The sequence below is a fragment of the Arvicola amphibius genome, chromosome 9, assembly GCF_903992535.2.
Source record: "Arvicola amphibius chromosome 9, mArvAmp1.2, whole genome shotgun sequence".
Lineage (NCBI taxonomy): Eukaryota > Metazoa > Chordata > Mammalia > Rodentia > Cricetidae > Arvicola > Arvicola amphibius.
Window position 1 is genome coordinate 69,420,473 of NC_052055.2, and position 24,068 is coordinate 69,444,540.

Sequence of the window (24,068 nt, forward strand, 5' to 3'; positions counted from 1 at the left end):
CACACACAAAGGAACCCACACAGGCACATACAGGGGCACACACAGGCACACACATAAACACACACAGGCACACACAGACATATACACAGATATACATACAGGCACACACATACACACACAGGCACACACAGACACATACACAGATATACATACAGGCACACATACACAGACACACACACAGAGACACACACACACACACAAGCACACATACACACAAAGACACAGACACACACACACATACACTTTGATGAGATCACTCCAAGAGAAGGTTAGCTTTGTAAAAAGAGAAAGAATAGCTACTTATTAAGACCATATAAGTATAATGTGTATAATCTGGTTAACTAAGCTAAGTTTTTATTACAATGATGCCATTATTTTTTATTCTCATTAGATTTCATTTACCCTGGTGCTAAACTCTCTATGCTGACAAAGATGATCATGTACTTTAAATAATGAAGATTTTTCCAAGTGTGATGGTGCCTACATTTAATCTCAGCAAAGGCAATTTGATCCCTGTGTGTCTGAGGCCAGCCTGGTCTCCATAGTGAGACCCAGATGCCAGCCTGGTCTACACAGTGAGATTCTATCTCAAAAATAAATAAACGTTCTCCCTAGGTTTAGTTTTTTTAATTTTTAAAAATATTTTTATTTGATATCTGTGAGTGTTTTGCCTGCATGTATGTGCTCCACACACGTGCCTGGTTCCTGTGGAGGGCAGAAGAGGGTGTTGGATTCCCTGGAACTGGATTTACAGATGGTTGTGTGTTGCCATGTGGGTGCTGGGAACCGAACCCAGGTCCTCTGCTGAGCCATCTCTTCAACCCTCAAGCTTCTTCTTCTTCTTCTTCTTCTTCTTTTTTTTTTTTTTTTTTGAGAAAGTGGCTTCAGTGACTGTGGAGAGTTTGAAATGAAGACAGTCCACAGTCCATAGTCAAGTTCCCTTGGGCCATATTTTGCCATGCTTGTGTGAGACCTATCTTTGTGAGCATTATCTAAGTCTTTTAGAATGTGCAAGTCAGCAGGCTGAGGATAAGGCCCGACAGGAGCTGAGGCCCAGCCCTAGGCTTTCCACACTCTACAGCGGCCTGCCTTCCTTAGGTCTCCGCCAATATACTTTAAAAGTGCCCTGATGTGTGGCTTTGTTTGTTCTATTACTAGAACACTTCATGGAGGGGGCTAGAGAGATGACTTAGCTCTTTAGAGCCCTTGTTGTTCTTGCAGAGGGCCGGGGTCCAGTTCCCAGCACCCATGTGGCAAGTTGCAGCCTCCTTAACTCCAGTTCCGGAGGATCTGGCTCCTTCTTTCTAGCTTCTGAGGCAGTAGGCACATATATGGTACACATACATGCATGAAAGCAAAGCACCCCCACACAAAATTAAAATAAATATCTACTTTTCAAGAACCTGCAAGGAAACGTTAACATGTTAAAACATGGAATTTGGGGTAACCTAGTCTGTGCTCCTAGACAAAATTTACTCTTTGGGAACCAACTCCCAAGTAAACTCTGTCTTATGCCCTGTGAGGTGAGAGTTGTATTTCACACCTGCAGAGCCCTAGACCGACAAGCAGACAGCAGTATGGTCATGGATCTGAGGAAAGCTTAGAGGAAGTGGGGGAATTCCAAGTCACATGGTTGGTGGGTACCCAAAGTATTTGCTTGCAGCTGGGCTGTCTCTGAGTCAGCTCCAATGTTGGGAAGGGCAAAAATCTGCAAAACAAGTTATTTTAGCTCTGAAAAGCAAATGGTTTCGTTTCAGAAACTGTTACAGTTCAACCAGCATGGGGGAACGTCACAAAATGGCGTGGCCCTGACTAACAGTATCTTCAGGCTTTTCTGCACACTGAAGACCTGGTGTTTCTTTCCCAGGGCTCACACCCCGAGTTCAGACTCTCTCTTCCCCAACACACATGGTGTCTTCCTTCCTCCCCTCCATTAGAGCAGAGGCTTCGGATATGAGAGTTACACTCACCTCTGTGAGGGTGTTCTAAGCTAGAACAGACCTACGAAGCCCCCCAGCATGTCCCGCACAGAGTGAGACAAGGTAAAACAAGGTCACGGTGACAGAGTTACAGGTGGTTAGGAGGTCACGGTGACAGAGTTACAGGTGGTTAGGAGGCCACAGTGACTGAGTTACGGGTGGTTAGGAAGCCACAGTGACTGAGTTACGGGTGGTTAGGAGCCGTCTGACTCGGGTGCCTGGAGCCAAACTCAAGTCCTCTGCCGGAGCAGCACACTGTCTGAACTACTGAGTCCTCTCTTCAGCCCTCATTTTTGTTTACATTTATTTTTCCCACTTAAAAATTAAATAAACTTCACTCTCTTCAATGTCCAGTCCAGGGAGGTTTTGTATCTACTGCTGTAATGGAAAAGCACCATCCCCCAATCTTTATCATAGCTCCTGATAGCCTCTCAGCCCCAGGCAATCCCTAATGTGGTTGACTTTTTCCTCATAGTGTTTCCTATAGGAAGTGAAAGTTATATGGGATGGATCATTCTGTGTTGGTTTCTTTTGATGAAATCCTATATGTAATTTTAATGGCTTATATTTTTGTGTTATCAAAGAAACCTTTGTTTAAGCTAAGCTCACAGGCTTTTAAGATACAATTTTTTTAAGATACAATTTTTTCTAAGATACAATTCACATAATATAACATCAATCCAAATATATATCCCTGGGGCTGGAGATTTAGCTGAGCTGTGGAGTGCTGGCCTGGCGTGCACAAAGCCTTGGGTTCAATCCCCGGCGCTGCATGCACAGGGTGTGGTGGTGCACGGGTCCTGGAAGATCTGAACAGGCTTCTCTGATGCAAAGAAGGACCACAGGAGAAGCAGACATTGTCTAAAGCGCTAGGGTGGGGATAATGTCTTAGAAAGTGTCATGTCTACCATCCAAGCACTAAAACCTGAATTTGTGTCCCCAGGCCCTGTGTAAAAGCTGACAACGGTGTCATGTACTTGTCATGGGGTGAGGGAGACAGGTGAGTTCCTGGAGCAAATTGGCCAGCCAATCTAACCATATCAGTGATGTCTAGGCTCAGCACAGACCCTGTCTTTTTTTTTTTTTTGGTTTTTCGAGACAGGGTTTCTCTGCAGCTTTTTTAGAGCCTGTCCTGGAACTAGCTCTTGTAGACCAGGCTGGCCTCGAACTCACAGAGATCTGCCTGCCTCTGCCTCCTGAGTGCTGGGATTAAAGGCGTGCGCCACCACCGCCCGGCTTCAGACCCTGTCTTAAAACCAAGGTGGAGACCCATTGAGAAGCTGGCCCAATGTTGACTTCTGGTCTCTCTCTCTCTCTCTCTCTCTCTCTCTCTCTCTCTCTCTCTCTCTCTCTCTCTCTCTCTCTCTCTCACCAGACGATCATCCCTCCCCTGTATCACAGGAGCTCCTCCATCCATGAAGAATCCTCAGAATTTGAGAAGTACCTGCCTCCTCTTTTGTATCAACTGTGCCTTGCCTGTGTGGACCACAGAGCAGCTCTGATCTGCCCCAGGACCCACAAAACAGATGTGAGTGCTCTCTGTCATTCTCAGAGCTCTCAAACCTGCCTTGCCAATGCCTCTGAAGTGGATTTCAGCTGAAGAAGCTGTACAGACACACAACCGTGCCCACCAAACGAAAACCCCAAGACGCATCTTCAAGGGGCTATCTCTCAAAACTCATGACAGTCTTCTAAAGGTTTATGTGTGAAAGGCTTGGTCACCTGCCTGTATATACTAAGAAGTGACAGAACTTTTAGGAGGTTTTTAGGAGGTATGGCCTACTGTCTGTCACCTTGACACATGTCAGAGTCATTTGGGAGGAGAGAGCCTCAATTGTGGATATGGCCCCAACAGGCTGAACTGTAGGCAAGCCTGTGGTGTATTTCCTTGATTGATGGTTGCTATGGGAGGACCTATCTCACTGTGAGCAGTGCCACCCTTGGGCAGATGGTCCTGGATACTGTAAGAAAGCAGGCTGAGCAAGACTCATGGAGCAAGACCCTAAGCAGCACCCTCCATGGCCTCTGCATCAGCTCCTGTGCCTTGAGTTTCTGCCCTGCCTTTCCTCAGTGATGGACTGTTACCTGAAGTGACATAAACCCTTTCCCCTCCCAAATTGTTTTTACTATGACAGCTATTGGGAGGGAGTTAGGTTATTGCTGCCTAGTCTCTCTCTCTCTCTCTCTCTCTCTCTCTCTCTCTCTCTCTCTCTCTCTCTCTCCCACACCTTGTCCTCAACCCCTTTTTTCTTTTCCTCATGGAGTCTTGAAACATAGAAAAATCTAGGTTTGTTTTGGATATTTTTAGGCAGGTCTCTCGTGCAGCCACAAGCTGACTTCAGATTTACTGTGTACCTTGATCTTGGTAATCTTGAATTATTCATCTTCCTCCCTTTGCCTCTCATGGGCTGGAATTCCAGGTTTGTGCCATCATGCCTATCTTTGGGATTTTAATTCTCTGACCTTTTTTCTCTATGGCTCCTGTCTGTCTTCTATTGCTTATATCTCTACCTCAACACACATATATTTGTTTTGCTTTTAAATATCTTCTTACTTAGCATTTCTATCTTTAATACCTATTATGATTTTGTATAGCTTAAAGTGTAAGAAGGAGATGAAAATTTCTTCCAAATAATTCAAGATATTCTCTTGGCTTTTGTTAATCTTTGATGTGGGTGACTTTATGACGTGTTGAATAGGTCTATGCATTTGGGCTTCTTTGGTAAGATTCTCACCTCTGTTTGCACTTGGGTGACTTTAAGCAGTGAGTCCTAAAAGAGAGGAGGAAAAATAAGATGAGAAAGGAATGTTGTCAAAGGAATAACCTGAAATAACAGAGAAATAAATAGATCAATTATTCTGATATAGGAGATAAGAAGTCATAAAGTCAAAATTAAAATGAAGATATTAAGCTTATTCAGCCAGGCATGGCAGGGATAGATTAATTTCAAAACTGAAGAAATAAAGAAAGGTAGATCTCTGTGAGTTTGAGGCCAGCCTGGTCTACATAGATAGTTCTAGGACAGTCAGGTTTACGTGGAGACCATGTCTCAAAAACAACAAAAAACCAAACCAAAACAAAACAAAAACCCAAGCTTATCCTGAGAGATGAGGAACATCATAAAATGTTTGTTATTTGATTGGTGGTTTGGTTTTTTTATTTTATGTGTATGGGTGCTTTACCTGCATGTATGTCTGTGTCCAACGTATGTGCAGTACCCAAGGAGGCAAAGAGTGCACTGAACTAGTTCTGGAACTAGTGTCCTTTTTGTTTCCCCCTCTCTAATTTTTAATATACACAATTTAATATAATTGTTACTTATATATTTTTATTGAAAATAGATTCTTCTCTCATATAATATATCCCAGTTTCCCCTCCCTACACTTCTCCCAGCTCCCTCCACACCTCTCCCCTTCCCTGAATCCACTCCCCTTCCATCTCCCATCAAAACGAGGCATAATAATGCAAGACAAGAGCCCTCAGACTGAAGCTGAGCAAGGCACCAGAACAGGAGGAAGAGTCCCGGAAGCAGGTCAAAGAGTCAAATACCTGCTCCCACACTTAGGATTCCCACAAAAATACCAAGCTGACAGCCACTCTATGACGACTGGACAGAGCACCAATCTACGAGTACAGCAGAATACCATTAGGAATGATGTCATTGCTTTGCATTGCTGTCTGTAGGTGTTTTTGGTTTATCAGTCGTGTTTGGTTCTATCCTGTGTCTCTGGGATGCCCTGTCTCCAATTCCTGGCCACCCAAGCAGTGTTGGGCATGGACTCCCTCTCCTGGTTGGGCCTCAATTTAAACCAGACACTGATTGGCCCACAAGTTCCATGCAACCATTGCCCCATATCTTGCAGGCTGGAAAGATTGTTGGTTAAAGGTTTTGTGACTCAGTTGGTGTCCATGTTTCTCTTTTGGTAGAGTGCAGAGTACCTTCCTTTGCCAAAGAGACTAGAATGTAGCGGTGAAGGCTCCATGCAGGCACCAGCTAGACCTTTCCACGTTCAATAAGATGCATGGATGTTGTCCTAGGCAATGGGGCCTGCTGTCGGTTTGCAGAGAGCAAATTTAAATTTTATATGTATATTTATTTTTTCTTACACTAACATAGGCTCTTCCTCCCTCCTTCCCTCCCTTTATACCTATTTCTCTGTGTATTGTGTGTGTATGTGGCGGCGGGGGGCGGGGGTTATCCATCCTAGTAATGGAGCTCAGGGGGTCAAGCCCAGCAGAAAGTGCCTTTAGCTGCTCAGCCACTTCACTGGCTGGAGTAAATAATAACGACAAAGAACAGATTATATATTTGATTATGAAAAGGAAAGTTGCTGAACTAAGGCTTTACTGTGCAAGCAGGAGAACTGGTCAGGGGAGGGTACCAGGAGTGATCTGCAGTCACTAGGGAAGGATAAAGTGAAGAAGAGAGAGTGATAGAATATCACCATGTGGGGCTTGAGAGCTGGCTTGGCAGCTAAAAGCATTGGTTGCCCTTTAAGTGGACCTGGGTTCAATTTCCTGAACCCACATGGTCACTAACAACCATCTGTAACTCTAGTCCCTAATGATATGATGCCCTCTTCTGGTCCCTACAGGTACTGCATCTACATAACACATTTGCTTTGCTCTCACACACACAAAATAAATATAAAAGACATACTTTTTAAAAGAAAACTTAAGAGACAAGGAAACTAGAAACAGAAACATTAATGTCTCCTCAAGGAAGTTCTTACTGGAAGAAAATTTGAATAATAAATAGAAGTACTTCAAAAATAATACTTAGAATTCTTAAAATTAAAGTAACATATAAGACTTTATATTGGACATGTTCTGAGATTCAAATAGAATGAGGAATTATATACTTCTCATTAAGACATTATAATATAATTTTCAAAGAATAATTATAAATATGTTTCAAAGAGATAAACTAGATGTGTGGAGGGAAACCTTGCCAGTGTTGGACTTCCCAACAGGAACACTAACAGCCTGCTGATTTGTGATACTATGTTCAAAAACTCAAAGAAAGATAACTTTTAGGTATTAAGATGTTAATACAAGTTTTAAAATGGTGGTCGTAAGTGTTAAGCTAATTTTGAGGTCAAGATACCAAGATAACATTTGCAAAGGCTGTAGCAGGGCAGGGAAGAGATGGCTTAGTGGGTAAAGACCTGAGTTCAGATCCTAGCGTGCATGTAACAAACCGGGTGCCGAGGTACAGACCTGTAATCGCAGTACAGGGTAGGTAGAGACAGGAGGATCCCTGGGGCTTGCTGGCCAACCGTTCTAGCTGAGTAAATGAGCTCCAGGTTAGGAGAGAGACTCGGTCTCCGGAAATACGGCGGTGGGCAGGAAGAGATGGTGCTGCAGTGGAGGAGCATACTGGAGGACCCCCAGGCAGCTCGCAACTGCTGCAACTCTGGCTCCAGGGAATCCCAAGCCCTCTTCTGGCCTCTTTGAGTATCAGAACACACATATACCCATGCATGTGCACACACACACACACACACACACATACACACATCCATGTACATATATACTCACAGTAAACACGCTCACACAAACCCCCATATACATCCTCACACCTACACACATGCACACACACAGCACACACGTTTATACATACACCCATAACACACACATACATACACTCACATACATATATAAACGTGCACACATATATGTGCATATATACACACTCAAATGTATACACACATCTTAGAAACAATAAAATGGAAGTGACCAAGGAAGATACCTGACATTGATCCTGCCCTCCACACACATGTCCGCACACTCTCATGCCTCCACACACATGTCCGCACACTCTCATGCCTCCACACACATGTCCGCATACTCTCATGCCTCCACACACATTTCCGCACACTCTCATGCCTCCACACACATGTTCACACACTCTCATGCCTCCACACACATGTCCGCACACTCTCATGCCTCCACACACATGTCCGCACACTCTCATGCCTCCACACACATGTCCTCACACTCTCATGCCTGCACAGTCTTATGTGCATTTGCGGCAAACCCTCCTGACCAGCAGGGAAGAACAACCACCGAGTCGAGGATTCTTCTCAAATCATGCTTTATTGGAGCCTCTTGGTTGAAGGGAGAGCAGGAAGCGAGGGGGCCCCAGCACTAAACGGCAGCCGCTTATATAGGGAGAGCTGACACGGGTCGTGCCTGGATTGGCTACTCGCTCGTCTTTCAATGCCCCCGGCCACGGGATTGGCCATGATTACTGGGCACTACTGTGCATGCGAGAGGTTCTGTCTACAGCCTTGCCTAATATGGAGTTGTTTACTCGGTGGTGCAGGGGCTCAGCGCCATCTTGTAATGGCAGCCGGCAAATCGGCTTCCTGCATGCATTAACACTACATAAGTAAGTACTTTAACTAAATGTTGCCTCTTAGCATCTAAATGGCTTTGAATTTTTGTCCAATCCATCTTCATCTTATTGCTAATATTCTTCGTGTTTCTGTGTTATATGTGTGAATCTGACCTAGTCTTTGGCAGTTTTGATAAAAGCAGAAGGTAGGCATTGGTTGGGCAGTTTGGGGAAGAGACCCAAAAGCAGCATTTCCCGAAACATTCTTAGTTCTTGGTCTCAAAATTCTGAAAGAGAACTGCCCTAGTTTTCTGTTTATTACTGCAAAACACAGCATGATCAAAAACAACTTGGGGAGGAAATGATTTATTTGGCTTGCAGCTTACAGTCCTCTATCAAGGGAGCCAAAACAGGAACTGAAACAGAGACCACAGAGGAGGGCTGTAGGGGCCAGGGGCCAGCCAAAGAAACCCACCCTGGCTCTGAGATCCCAGCCAGTGGAAGAAATACTTTAGTCCCAAACCCAGATCCAAAGAAATGGACCCTGATTCTGAAACCAGTGCCAAAGAAGCATACTTTGGCCCTAGAATTAGCACCAGTGAAAGAAACATGCCATGGCCCCAAAACTAGAGCCAAAAAAAAAAAAAAGACCAGTGAGAAAAGCATAGTTTGGCCCTGACATCAGCCATCTCTGTCCCCGACCAACTAAACTAACCAATCCCTGAGCAGGGAAAACTAACCAATCCCTCTTCTCCCTGGGAAAACTCTGCCCCTAAAAAGCCCTATATAAGCCCTGTGCTGTTCAGTTTGTAGCTGCTCTTCTTTCACCCTGGAAGAGGCAGCCACTCTCCTGTACTCTTCCCTCCTAATAAATCTCTTGAAAGAGGTTTGGGTGAAGACGTTTTGCCACTCCAGCAGGAACAGGAGCAGAGACAGAGGGAAGCAAGGAGCTGTAACACTTTCGCTGGGGAAGCCTTCCCCTAGCAAAGCAGTTGTTACACTCTGGGGCTCCCGAGTCAAGCTGTAACACCTTCACTGGGGAAACCCTCTCCTGTGGGAGCAGAGCTGTTACCTTGGGGAAACAAGAGCAGGGCTGTAAGCTGCTATGCTTTCTGTGACCCGTGTTATTCCCTGGCTTCTGACTGCCAGGATATTTTTCCATCTGAGCTGTAACAGTGTCCCCTGGCCTCTGATTGCCAGACTACTCTTCCACCCGAGCTGTAACACTCAGTATTCCCTGGCCCCTAACTGCCAGGATCCCTTTCCATCCTAGGCGCAATGCTTACAAGTGCTGGTTACTGGGTTGCTCCCTATGCCCTGCTCAGTTTGTGTTCTTGTATAGCTCAGGACCACCTTCCCAGGGCTGGTGCTTTTCAGAGTGGGCCGAACCTTTCCACATCAGCCATCGATTTTACAAAAATGCCACCAACAAGCTAATCCGATGGAGGCAATTCCTCGGCTGAGACGTCCTCTTTCAGGGTGACTCTATTTTATATCGAGTTGACAAAAACTAGCAAGCAGCATGTGTGTGTGTGTGTGTGTGTGTGTCTGTGTGTGTGTCTGTGTGTGTGTTTCTGTGTGTGTCTATGTGTGTGTGCATGTGTGCATGTGTGTGTGTCTGTGTGTCTGTGTGTCTGTGTGTGTGTTCCAGGGTCTGCAGAATCCAGAAGAGAGTATCTAATTCTGGATTAGTTACTTGTGCTGGAGTTACTTGTGATCTATCCAACATGGGTGCCTGGAACTGAACCCAGGTCCTCTGGGAGAAGCAAGCACTTTTAACCACCGAGCCTACTCTCCAGTTCTCTTAAAATCTTTTATTAAGCTGGGCGGTGGTGGTGCACGCCTTTAATCCCAGCACTCGGGAGGCAGAGGCAGGAGGATCTCTGTGAGTTTGAGACCAGCCTGGTCTACAAGAGCTAGCTCCAGGACAGGCTCTAAAGCTGCAGAGAAACCCTGTCTCGAAAAACCAAAAAAAAATCTTTTATTAGTGAAACTATTGACCTCAAGAAGGGACCTTGATTTCCCAGATAACATATGGTAGCCCAGGAGGAACCGTGCAAAATTTTTAGTAACTGTTTTAACTAATCAAGAATGGTTTGTATTCAGCCGTATACAGTTCACGCCCAACTGTGCTGACATCGACACACTTGTGTTTGGACTTACATGCTATCTGTACACGAACTTTTCCAAGAATGTACAGGAATGGAGAGAGTCATATATCTCGTGCCTTGTGCATCACTTAGTTGTATTTGATCTCATTCCCACTTTTCTTTTATTAATTCTTATTTATTCTTCAGTAATTTCACATATACATGTGTAGAATGTATTTTAAACAGATTCACTCCCTCCTCCAAACACCCCTAAGCCTTCCTCACACACACACACACACACCCCTTTCAATTTCGTGTCTGCAGAGGGCCCAGCCTTCTGCAGGTCAGACAGACTGGGAACCAGATGCAGAGTCGGCAAAAAAGCACACAGACTTCTTCTCTGAGGGATTAAAGGCTTCTTTTCTCAAATATTCTTTCTGTTGCTGGTTCTACTCTGTCTTTTATCTGCTCTGTTCTACCCTGATGCTTCCCTTCTTTTTCCTGGTGTCTTCCTTCTAACTCTATTTTTTCACTTACAGCTTATATAGCCCACTAGAATCTTTCAAGCAATATAAAAATTACAATGTAGTTACATTCTATCTTTTAAGTGAATGATTACAATGAATACAAGCAAAAAAACAGCATGTTTTCCATATCCCTTACATGATTTACATTGTACATATTATGGGCAAAAAACAAATTATTCCCAAGATCCACATACATTCAAGTCTAAGCAACTTGTTACAGATTAACAGGATGTAAGCAAGCAATATATTTTTCTCAGCCAGTTCTTTTACTGACAGGCTGCATTTTGCAATTACAGAGAAAGGACCAATCATTTTATTATTTATTTCAAAAGGTAACCTTATAAAAAAATCTTAAAAGAATCACAAATCTAAACTTTTACATATGAAAACAATCAGTCATTTCTATTTGAGTCCGCAGAGTGCATACTCACTCCTCAGCAGTTTTTAATTACTTCATATCAGGAAGCAAGGGCAGAAATAGGTACAAGGAATTAATCATCGCCTTTAATTACCAGCCCGTTCTAGCAAGAAAGGTATGTTAGTCTGTACTAGCCAGGCGGCCATTGTTGCTGTCCCCTAAGCCCAACGAGTTCCTCGCTCAACTCTTAAAACGTATGCCTTTATAAACGTTATATTGTTCCCGAAGATTTCTACCTCAAAGCCATTAACAAAAACTCCTTAACCTAACCTTACTACATGTCTAAATTCTTTCTAAGGGTGATGGTTGAATCATTAATCGGCCCCAGAAGCAATGCTTAGAGAAAGTCAATCACTATTATTGTAAGTACCAGTACCAGTGGCCACTGAGGGGCTAGAAACCTTGGGAGTTTTCGTACAGCCCATAGAGTGTGAGGGATGCAGTGACCACGAAGGCAGCAGAGCTGTGCTCAGCAACAACATGACGTCCTCAGGACATGCAGTCTTCGGGGCTTTGCCCCTCCAACGCTCACTCAGGTTGGCTTTGCCAACAGCCCAGCCATTTTCCATGAGTTCCAATCCTCCCTGTGGGTCTCCTCGCACGGCCACCCCGACAAGTGTCCCCTAATATTTTCTATTGTGAGCCACTGAGTCTAATTAGTATGGCCCCTGTGTGCATAGCTGATTCTCTCCCCAAGCAGCCATCAACTGAAAATGGCTTCTCAGTAAGGGGCGGAGCCTTGTGAGTCCCCTCCCCTCCCCATGCCAGAATGTTGACTAGTTGGATCTTGTGAAGGTAAGCAGAGCTGCCGTGGGCTCTGTGCAATTGCCTTGTCCTGTCCTGATGGCAGCATTCACAGCACTCATCCCCAGCCCCAAGCTCTTACCATTTTTGCTGCTCCCTCTCACATGATGTTTTCTGAGGCTTAGGGCAAAGATTAATAGAGATCTTCCATTAGGGCTCAGCAGTCATTTCCTCTCTTGTTCTCAGCCCTTTGACCAGTTATGAATCTCAGCATTAACTACTGTCCACAGCAAAAAGTTGCTCCTCTAACCGTGGTTAAGAGCAGCACAAATCCATACACATAAACATATGAAGGCAGTTTGACAACACAACCATTTAGCAGAAACCACCTGAGGTCCCTCCTACTGTTGGGGCCCCTGCACGTGTCACAGTTAGCAGTAAAGTGGCCCGTGAACAAGAAAGAAAGAGAGAAAACTTGGTTCAACCTGACTTAGCTGGGCATGATCAAACTTCGGGGGTTTGATACCACCATCAGCATATTTAAACACAGCACAAACTGGAAAAAAATTGTCCTGGTATGATACAATCCCCTGTGCAGAAGGAGGCATAATTACATCGAAAGCCGACTCAGGGTACATGCCATTTCTTTCAAGAACATGGGTTCTAGGATAGGCTACTGTGCTAACTTGAGCATCCAGGGGAGGATCTGGAGTGGCCTCAGACGTACTGATAACACAGAGGGCATTTGGGCTATTAGCCACCTGTGGTCCTAGCTGTGGGAGTTTGAGACGGCCTGGCCCTACAGATAACGCAGATCACCAGGTTGTCAATCACCTCCAATTCCAAGCCTTCTGGATGGAAAAGCAGGTTATACATCCTTCTTTGGAAAAACAATTCTGCATGCTTACCTTTCCTGTTTTCCCTGGTGACCTGTGGGCATGAGGACCTTCGTGCTCCCAACATCCCTTCATTTTCTTCTTGAAGACCAATCCACAAATGGTGCTGCCTATTTCCTGTAGATGAACAGGAAGTGTAATCTCCAGTTGTCCAGTTCAGGAAACAAAGATGGGGCACAAGCAGCTCAGATTCTGAAATCCTACGAACTGCTCTGGGTATAAATTCTGAAGGAGAGTTTGCTGGGGTGGTCACCACAGGACTGATTGCCGTGTAAAGATAAGCTGGCAAAGCAGCACATGCACCCTTGGGCTCCAGGGCTCTCCCCTGTGGGGACCATGCTTACAATGGAGTATGTGGCAGCACTGGGAAGCAGTGACAGGGTATCCGGGCAGGAGAACCATGTGGGGGAAAGTGCATCATGCTATTTTATGGAAGTTAAAAATGGAGGCACAGGGCCTGGAGAGACAGCTCCGTGGTCAAGAGAACACACTATCCTTACAGAGGACTGGAGTCCAGTTCCCAGTACCCACTTCCAGCATCTCACAACTGCCTGTGACTCCAGCTCCTGGGGTTCTGATGCCCTTTTCTGATCTCTATAAACAAAGCACTCATGTGTGCATGTATACACACACGTGTACCTACACACACATTCTCTCTCTCTCTCTCTCTCTCTCTCTCTCTCTTTCTCTCTCTCTTTCTCTCTCTCTCTCTCTCAAAAAGAAATACAATCACACAAAAAATGCCTCTTTTTGTAAGATTTCAGACAAGTTCAGGATTACATATCAAACACATAAGAGTAACGGCCTCAGTTTGAAGACATCGAGTGGAAATAAAGAACGAGGCTAAGAAGGATAAACACAGTGAAAGTGTGTGCCCAGATAGATGGCAGCAGTAGTGTGGTATCAGCTGAAATATCTGTGAAGAAATTTCTGTATTTTATTTTCCCACACATCAAAGAGAGAGAGAGAGAAAAAATGTGCAGTCTTCGTGGTGGATTTGCCATGGCTGCTGCCAGCAATATCCATGTTCAATGTCCGGTGTCCAGGCTGTACTGGACGTTACCTGTGCCGAAGATCACTCTGGCTTCTTCTTGGTTAATGGATGTGACATTGTTTTTGTTCCCTAAAGGGTTCCCCTATCTACCCACACCTCCCACGAGTTTGTACAACCAGACTTTCTATGTGAAGATGAAATTGCCTCACTCGCTAAACCAACACACACTGCCCCCTGGTGGTCAGCGCCTATGTGCGCTGGATGAGCCGTCTGGGGGAGTTTTCTGTCCTTTTAAAAACCACTTTTTTCCTTTAACTTCTTGGCTTCCTCTGTTTGTAGTCTGCAGATCACAACCTTTCTTGTATATTTAAGTTATTTTTCTCTCATTTTAAGGAATCTAGAGCAAGAGGAGAGGCAGTCCAGGGGAAATGGCATTACCGTGTTCTGCTCAGATGCATTCTAAAAGTCCGAACTTAAGCACAAGAGGACACACACAGGGCTGGTGAGCAACGCCAAAGAGGCAGGAGAGAGACCAAGAGAGTTTTGGGAGAGAAAGCACCAGTGTAGGATTCTGGAGAGATACTGGGGAGCAGGGTGTTGGGTACTGAGGGTCTGACACCCAGTGCAGATTAACTTGGGTCAGCTTGGGGGAGATGCGTGCTGGGGGTGTGTGTGAATCTTCAGGTGCTGGATACCAAAGTGACAGTCTTCGCTGGTGATTTTAAGTGGGGACGTGCGGTTGTCTCCCTGTGCTTGCCTGATGGCTTCAGTAGGGCTGTAGTACACAGCAGTTGGGTAGCTCTGATCACTGGGCAGGGTTAGGAGAATAAGCATTCTTCTCATACTCTGAGATGCGGCTACGTGTGCCCAAGGACTCCGAGATGTCAGGAAGGCTGGCATATTCCGTAACCTCCATTGTCACTGTCTCTGCTGCATACTCACGCCCCTGAGGAAGAAAGGAGGGAAAATGTACAAAGCAAAGGCCTTCTATTCTGCCTTCTCCTGGCCCAGGACTGCCATCTGGCAGCTTCTCCCTTCCTCCTCACTCCCTAGCCTTCCCACAAGAGCCTTGGGCCTCTCTCTTCCTGGGAGAATATTGTCTGAGGGCTAGGCTGCAAGAACTAACACTTCCATCCATCTTCCCAGGTATACACTCTGGGACAGTCATGGCCCCAGCTCTATGGCCCCTGTGACATACATTACACTGGTATGTATGTATGTGTGTGTATGTGTGCATGTGTGTCCGCATGTATATATGTGTGTGTGGTGCGTGTGTGTGTGAGGGGGTACATGTGCGTGTATATGTGTGGTGTTTGAGCTCACCGAGGAGCTGCCTATGGACATGAGACTCTATCCTGCCCCATTCAGAATGAAGCAAGTTTGTTTCAAAGTGTCCTCCAAGGCTTCTTTCTTGTTTGGGTACCAGTGGCCTGGCCCTCTTAACCTTGTAGCAGGGAGGGAAGGGAATAGCAAAAGCAGGCCAGGAGTAAAACGTCCTGCTCCGGGGGACAGCCAAAGATAACATCTGCAGAAGTTACTATTGTTAGATGCAGGGGCAGAGAAGCCATAGGAAGGTGATCCGGGGAGAGAAAGCTGGCTGCCTCAACTTCTTCCCCAGTTGGATTTTGTGGGATGTTGTGAGCTCTACAGTTGATGGTATCTGTCTTCTATTTGTTTTTGGAAGCCTCACCTGAGAGTTCGTTCAGACACTGCTCTGCTGGGGACTCTTGGAAATTCCAGCTGCTGCCTCTGTGGGCTCCCTCAGTTTGGGGGATGTTCCAAGTGCCGGGATTCGCGATGGTTTGCTCTCCCTACTACTAACTGGTATTTCACCTTTTACTTCGGCTTGCTGTGTACTTAATACACACTCACTCGAAACTGAAACTACAGTTATCCTCGATCACTCGCTGGATCCTACAGAGCACCCTCACCCCAAGTCAGGCCACTCACCTGGCAGCTTCTCCAGTAAAGGACCACGCAGAGAACTGACAGCATCAGGCCCTTGAGTAGGAGGAGTCCATAATGCACGAAGACCAGAAGCCTTGGGGAGACCCCGCCAGCAGTGGAAGAAGAACTCTGGTTTCTGGAGGCAGAGAGCAGAAAGAGGAGCCTGTGTTGAGACACCATCTGCTTCTGAGTGCCCCCACCTGCGGTTCATGTGCATAAGGACCTAGACTGAGCGCTGGAGGGAGAATGGACTTGAGTGGGAGTGAGAGCCATGGGGTCTCTGAGCCTGAGCAGAAACCCACTTATAAGAAACCCACTTATAAGAAACCCACTTATAAGAAACCCACTTATAAGAAACACAGCTGGGGGGCTGGAGAGATGGTTTGGAGGTTAAGAGTACTGGCTGCTCTTCCAGAGGGCCAGAGTTTGATTCCCAGCAACCACATGGTGGCTTACAACTATCTAAAAATGAGATCTGGTGTCCTCTTCTGGCCTGAAAGCATACATGCATGCAGAATACTGTATACATAATAAAAAATATTTTTTTAAAAAAGAAACCCAATTGGAAGGGTAAAAAAACTGGCTGGGGATCTGAACAGCTAGGGGAAGGAAGCTCCTCTCTGGCTCAACTGGAAAACGATCAAGCTGGCCCAGAAGCAGGGGCTGCAGAAGCCACAGAGACAGACAGGTCTGCTGAGAGGAGGTGACCAGCACTCAGCAGGCGAGAGAGGAGGTCACAGAGAGCCACTTATGAAGGGGACCTGGGTTGTCACCTTGTCTACTCCTTAGTGACCCTGGTCCAGAACTGGGCAGTCTTTGGAGCTCATCTTTGGGGTTGTGAAACTTTGGCTGATCTTTAAGAGGTTCTGAAACCCAGGAGGCTCTGCCTTCTCACAGGTGGGAGGGGTCTGTGCCACCACCGACTGTGCTCAGGGTTCAGGATCCTGTCCTAGTCCCAGCTGGAAGTACTTCTGCGTGCCCGCTGCTTTGGTCACTGTCAAGGTGTGATGTGACTCTTGGTAATTTTAACTCATTGGCAGTGTGAACATGTATGTATGTATGTATTATGTATGTATGTATGCCTTTCAGATTTTCTCTTCCACTAATTATCTTTCTTGTCTCCTGCCATTTCCCACTGGGGTTGCCATCTTTTCTTTGCAAACCATAAATTGCACGGCCGTGTTTGTTTTCAGCTTCTTAAAATTAAGTTTTCTTAGTCTGCTGTCTGCTTGTGAATGATTTCCATAGAGTTGTTGGTTGAGTAGATTCCCCCTCCGAGCAGCTGGAGAGATGGCTCACAGGTTAAGAGCACTGGTTACTCTTCCATAGGCCCTGAATTCAATTCCCAGAAACCCCATTGTGGCTCACGACCATCTTTAACAAGATCTGGTGCCCTCTTCTGGTGTGTAGGCAGAGCACTGTATACATAATAAATAAGTAAAATCTTTTTTTTAAAAGAATTTGCCCTCCGTAATCCACTTTATTTAATTCCCCCATGATGTGTGATTTTAAAGTTTTCTGCAAAAAATTAAAAAAAATAAAAAACAAGCAAAAATCTCCTCCTTGTCCAGATAGTTTTCTGCCTTTCATTTATTTATTTATTTTGGTTTTTTGAGACGGGGTCTCTCTGTTAAGTAGCCCTAGCTGTCCTGGAACTCTCTATGTAGACCACTGGCTTCAGATTCATAGAGATCCACCTGCCTTTGGGTCCTGGGTGCTGGGATTAAAGAAGTGTTCCACCATGTCTGGTCTCATCTGCCTTTTACAAAATTAACTAATTTATTTTTCCTAGGTATACAATTTGAATCAATCTGGGATTCAGGCTGTGTATAGCAATGGAAGATCCAGTTGGGGTTCATTCTTCAGTTCTGCAGCTAGTCTTCCAAACAGCAGGACCTTGCCCCAACTGTTTGAGGGTATTACTTTATGTTACAGTCTGTCCCTGCACTTACACAAATCTGCTTGCATGCAGTCTTGTCCCCTGTTCCCTCCTTTTGTATTTAATAATAGGATTTTATGTAGCTCAGGCTGGCCTCAAACTCTCTACGTAGATCAGGATAACTCTTAACTCCTGATCCCCTGCCTCCACCTCCCAATATGGGGATTACAGGCATGTGTGGCCATGACAGGCTCACTTCACGCTCCCTGTGCCTGTACCGCACTATTCTCAAGGGTAACATTTTTAAATTTATTTTTATCTTATTTGGTACGAGCATTTTGCTTGCACACATGTATGTACCAGGTGCCTGCCCACGGAGGCCAGGAGAAGGTGTCAGATCTCAGGAACTGGAGGTACAGGCAGTTGTAAGCCTGTTGTGGGTGCTGAGAATTGAACCCAGGCATTATCTTTATTGATCTTGTATCTGACAGCCTTGCCTATGTCTTGGAGAGACTCAACAGTTACTTGATTCTGGGGATTTTCTTGTTTCAAGTTCTATTGTTCTTTTTTGTTTGTTGGATTTGGAGAAGTAGGTTGGGTATTTTCTGTTTCAGTTTGTTGCTTCTTTTTAGAGCTTGCTGTTTGTGTAGCTCTAGCTTTAGAAGTTGCTCTCTAGACCAGCCTGGTTTTGAACTCACAGAGTTCCACGTGCCTCTATCTCCCTGATGCTGTTTATGTATTTTATTTTGGCGATGACAGCAATATTCTATACTTTTCAAAGGAACATAATAAATAATAATAATAAATAATAAATTTTCCTGGTCTTCATTTTTAAAAATCCATTTAAGCCCAGTGGTGGTGGTGCACACCTTTAATCCCAGCACTTGGGGTTGGGGGTAGAGGCGGGTAGACTTTTTAGTTCAAGGCCAGACTGATCTACAGAGTAAATGCCAGGACATCCAGTACTATACAGGAAAACCTTGTCTCAAAAAAAAAAAAGCTTCATTTACTCTATAGCAGTCTCACCATCTTTCCTTACTCACGGGGGTCTGATAGCTTCAACCATCTTGTTACATTCTATATGGAATCTCATTCTTGTTCTTTTGTAGATAACCTGGAAGTTTCCAGAATGTTCTGTCTTGACACTCTTAAGTGATGAATAAAGCCTACGGGGGCCGGTCTGCTTGTCTGTGGCCTTACATGTTGTGGGCATGGCTCCTAGTTCCCCACTTGACAATGCCTTCAGACGGGTGTGTGGTGTGTTGTGAGGGTGTGTGCATGCATGAGAGAGAGAGACACACAGAGAGAGAGACAGAGACAGAGAGACAGAGACAGAGACAGAGACACACAGAGAGAGACAGAGACACAGAGAGCGAGCTGGCCAGGGTTCAAAGTCCAGCATCTTTATCTACTTTTTGAGACATGCTCTCTTGCTTAGCTCAGAGCTCACTGGTTGGTGAGACCAGCTGGCCATCGATCCCTGAGATCTGCCTGTCTCTGCCCTCCAGCACTGTGATTACAGGCATATGCTGCCACCCCCAGCTTTTATGTAGATGCCTGGGACCCAAACCCGGGTACTTATGCTCACATAGCAGATCCTTTCTATAATCATGGAGCCATCTCCCTAGCCCTATATGAGTCTGTAACCCTTCCTTTTCCTACAATTCTGCAAAATGTATGTCTATTCTTTCTTCAACTATGTCTGCCTTTCCATCCTTCCTTACAGGGATTCCAATTCATTTGGATCTCTGTCTTTTCTATGGCTCCTCCAATGCTTGGGACCTGCGACCCAACTGCTGTCCTTCTTTCTCCACCTCCGCATCTGGACCAGGGAGGTCCTCTGTAGATCTTGATGTCCAGCCATCCTTAGAATGATGACCGCGTGAGCTCCCTAGGCATCGTTCCATGACCCTCCCTGTAAAGACACCTGACTCACCTGTGCTGAGAGCCATCGGTGAAAGAGCCAGTGGTTTCCTCTGGAGAAGTGGTCAGAACTAAGAAGGACACAAAGATGGTGGTTGCTCAGAAGACCAGGACCGAGATTAAGACTGGGTCCCAAGAACCATGAGAGAAAGTAGAGAAGGGTTTTAGATGGAACCCCATCTCAAAGCCTCTCAGGCCAGGGATACCTGCACCTAAAATCTTCAGCTTATACTTAAATTTTTTTACGTATATAAGAGCATCAGTGCTAAATGTTGGCCTCCCCTAACCTCAACCTCCCCCACTCCAAATCAGTACTCTAGCACAGCCCTGATGTAGGAGTGTTTCTATCTATCTGTTGTTTCATTGGTTAATTAATAAAGAAACTGCTTGGCCTGATAGGTCAGAACATAGGTGGGTGGAGTAGACAGAACAGAATGCTGGGAAGAAGGGAAGTGAGGTAGATGCCTCAAGCAGTCGCCATGATTCTCCTCTCCAGGATGGATGCAGGCTAGAATCTTTTCTGTAAGCCACCCCCCGTGGTGCTACACAGATTAATAAATATGGGTTAATCAAGATGTGAGAGTTAGCCAGTAAGAGGCTAGAGCTAATGGGCCAAGCAGTGTTTAAAAGAATACAATTTGTGTGTAGTTATTTCAGGTTTTAAGCTAGCAGTGCGGGAGCCAGGCAGGACAAAAAGCAGGCCTGCCCGCAGCTCCTACTACACAGCCCCCATTACTCATTCATCACTCTTCTTTCAGCCTCTGGTGTCCACCCATCAATTTCCAATGTCTATTTACATCAGCATTTTGTTGATGTTGTTTGATAGTTTTTGAGACAAGGTCACTCTCACTATGTAGCTCTGACTTGCCTGGAATTCTCTGTATAGAACAGGCTGGCCTCAAACTCACTGAGATCCACCTGCCTCTGCCTCTTGAGTGCTTGGGATTAAAGGGCATGCCACCACGCACAGGTAGAATTTTCTTAACGTCAAATTTCCATGTAGCCCAGGCTGACCTCGAACTTACTGTGTAGCTCAAAATAGTGAACTTGAGATCCACCCACCTCCACCACCCAAGAGCTGGGACCAGAGGCTGGTAGGACACAATACTTCCAGGCTGTCTTCATGATTGTACTAATTTACATTCCCACTAACCACAGGGTTTCCTTTCTTCATGTCTTCCCTGTGCCTGTTACCTCTTGGTTTTTGGGGAAGAGTAATCCTTACTAGAGGGAGATGATCTCACTGCGGCTTTCGTTCCTGTGCCCCTAGTAGTTTAGTGATGTGTGTTGTGGCTTGGTTTGGTTTTGAAACCCGCTCAGATTGGACCAGGGATCTTTATGCACACATCAAACCTGGCCTCCCAGCGGGAAGTGGGTGGAGCTGGACCAGGCAGCACACTTCACCTCTCTGTATCCGAAGCCCTGAATGGAGCTTCCTCATTGCCAGTCCCTAGAGGATCCACCCAAGGGGAAGGCCCCACTGAGTCTCAGGCTCCCCGTGTTCCTGGCCATCTATCATTCCTCCTCATAAACCTACCTATCCTCGTTTGGAGCCCGACGCTGGTCCGTGGAGGAAGAGTGGGCATGGCTGTAAAAGAAAAAGAGATGATGACTGTGTGGGATCTTGAAGGGGGAATCCAGTCCCACCCCCAAAGAGTGATGGGATATAGGAGAGCTCAGAGCAGGTCCTTGGGGGTCCCTTGGGCCAGCAGTGATCTGCACCTTAGGGTCTGCACGGGTTGCCTGTGTGTGAAAGAGAACCAAAGGGCTGGAGAGACGGCTTAGCCGTTGACAACACAGATTGTTCCTGCAGAGACCTTAGTTTGGTTCCCAGTACCCACACTGGGTGTTCACAGTCACTTGTGAGTCTAGCCTCAAAGGGATCCTACACTCTGGCCTCATGGGCGCTGGTACACATGTGGCTTGTGCCCATGGGTGCATATAATTTAAAATAAAAACATTCCCACTTTTTTTTGAGACAGGGTCTCTGGTTGGCCGGGAATTCACTCTGTAGACCAGGCTGGCCTTTACCTCACAGAGATTCACCTGCCTCTGCTTCTCAAATGTTGGGATTAAAGTTGCATCATGCCAGGCTAAAATAAAAGAGTCAGGAGAGACTGCAGGTCCCTGTTCTATGAAACTCAGACATCCCTTCTCAGTGCCACAGCAAGGAAGCTGTCCAAGGGGCCAGGGCATACTGTGCCCCTCAGTCAGAGCAGGTGGCAGGGTTGGAGCTGACAGAGACAAGGGAGAAGTGATACAGGTTTTCCCTTGGTCCCTAGGAGAAGGACCTCACCCTCACCTGGAGACACCACCAGGCTGATGTTTCGGAGAACTATGATTTTATTGTGGGAAACATTAAAGAGTCCGCACCAGTAGATCGCTGAGTTCTTCTCCGTGAGCCGAGTGGTGGTGATGATGAAGAGGCCGACTTCAGGTTTGTCCAAGATTGTATACTGTGATTCTGTGTCGGCCCTCCAAGGCTGGGAGGTTGTGACCACTCTGTTACATCTAGCTGGAGATGTCTGACGACACCACGATTTCGGCACGTAAGGCCCTGCCTCAGGCTTGTACTTGCAGTTCACAGAGAGGTTCTGTCCTACCGCTCTGTGAAGTTCCTCAGAAACAACTGTCGACCCCCAGACACCTGGACAACAAACCGTCAGGTCAGAGCCCCAGCTGGATACTTTGCTTACAGGGCTAGGAGAGCTGAGACGGGGTGACTTCTCGCATCAACTCAGAATGTGGCTCTGAAGTCATGCCCAGTCACAGGGTCAGCCGGATTCCTGCCTGACCCTTGTCCTCTAGACTCATTCCTCAACCCCTTGAGCCCCGAACCATCTCACCTGAGGCCAGGTGCAGCAGCAGCAGCAGCACAGGGGCGAATAGCAATTGTGAGCCCCTCCAAGCCATGCCCCGCTGATTCTGTCAGTGGAGGAGAGGAGGAGAAGGGAGGCTTTGGACTGGGCAGGAGTCTCCACACTTCTCAGAATCTGTGAGCAGTAAATACTTAAGGAAGAACCAGGGCTTTGATTGGGGAAGTGGTTGGCCTGGGTAGGCGGGCACTGGGGGCCCATGAGAAGAACAGCAGCCAGGCCTGGACTGGGGAGCCCCAGCTACAGGGTCCATCTCTAGCCCTCATGCCTCAGACCTGCCCCCATTCCTTGCCTTCCTTTTGCTCATTATATCCCCATCTCCGTCCCTCTACACCATCTACCAATCACACTCCTTCATTATCACTACAAAAAATAAAAATAACTATGTGAAGTAAAAGTCCCCTTCCTCTTTTCTTTTTCCCAGAGAAAGGTCAAAGTCCACTAGAGGCGTGTCCAGAGTCCTGGGTATGCTCACCCTAAGATAAGTCGGAGGCCTCACTCCCAGGCAACAATGAGTTTTTATCCTGGAAGATTTGTAAGTCACCAGATTCCAATGCCAGGCTGTAAGGATGGTCCCCTAGAGAAGGCGAGGGGTGCTATTAGGAAGGAAAGGAGTGCCAAGGAAAGGTTACCAGAAGGGAAGTCAGGAGGGATCAATCCCTTCGGGGTGAGAAAGGAAGGTGGGGATTCATGACCATTGCAACTGGTGTTTGCTGAAGGGATGCACGGGTGAGCAAAGAGAATGGAAAACCTGCAGAAATTCCACACGCAAAAGTGTGTGGAAGAAATGGTGACCCATGCTGGAACCACCTAGCAATAATGACACTAGACTTTATATTCAAAATATAAAATACTAACACGTCCAGGTTAATGTAGGAAGATGGTAGAATAAATAAACACCAGGTGAGAGCATGACCTCCCACGAGCAAGGATTCCATGATGGGGGGCTGAAGGCCGGTGTCCCCCAAAGTCATGTGATGAAACTTTACCAATCCAAATTTCCACTTCCTTTCCTCCTCCCACTCTCCTCCCTCTCCCTCCACTCAGCCTCACCCCCAACCCCCTCCAATCTTAAGAGAGGACAAGGCACCCTGCCCCATGGAACATCCAAGGCCCTCCCTACTACATCTAGGTTGAGCAAGGTATACATCCAAAGAGAATAGGATCCCAAAAACCAGTACATGCAGTAGAGACAAATCCCTGTGCCACTGTCATTGGCCCCTCAGTCCTCTATTGCTTAGGGTCTTAGCTGAGGTCATCCTTGTGGACTCCTGGGAATTTTTCTAGAGTCCGGTTTCTTGCTAACCCCAAAATGGCTCCCTCAATCAAGATATCTCTTTCCTTGCTCTCATAACTGTCCTTCCTCTATCTCCACTATCCCATTCCCTCAAGTTCTCCCCAACCCTCCCCTTCTCCCCTTCCCTTTACCCCCACTCCGATGCTCCCAAATTTTG

At 46.2% G+C, this 24,068-nt stretch overlaps 1 protein-coding gene across 1 annotated transcript; it reads right to left on the reverse strand.

Moving 5' to 3' along the window:
• Window positions 1-13,957: 13,957 nt before the first annotated feature.
• Treml4 (triggering receptor expressed on myeloid cells like 4) lies at window positions 13,958-22,724 on the reverse strand. Its single transcript, XM_038343260.1, has 6 exons — window positions 22,585-22,724; window positions 22,041-22,385; window positions 21,276-21,326; window positions 19,752-19,809; window positions 15,940-16,072; window positions 13,958-14,935 (listed from the first exon to the last, which is right to left on the reverse strand). The coding sequence occupies exons 1-6, from the start codon at window positions 22,649-22,651 to the stop codon at window positions 14,795-14,797; spliced, it is 795 nt and encodes a 264-aa protein (XP_038199188.1). The 5' UTR covers window positions 22,652-22,724; the 3' UTR covers window positions 13,958-14,794.
• Between the last annotated feature and the right edge of the window lie 1,344 nt (window positions 22,725-24,068).

Coding starts and splice junctions, on each gene's coding strand:
- Treml4 (XM_038343260.1), bottom strand. CDS start 22,651: ATGGCTTGGAGGGGCTCACAATTGCTATTCGCCCCTGTGCTGCTGCTG. Junction 22,386..22,584: donor GCTGCTGCACCTGGCCTCAG/GTGAGATGGTTC, acceptor TTTGTTGTCCAG/GTGTCTGGGGGTCGACAGTT. Junction 21,327..22,040: donor CAGCCTGGTGGTGTCTCCAG/GTGAGGGTGAGG, acceptor TTTCTTTTACAG/CCATGCCCACTCTTCCTCCA.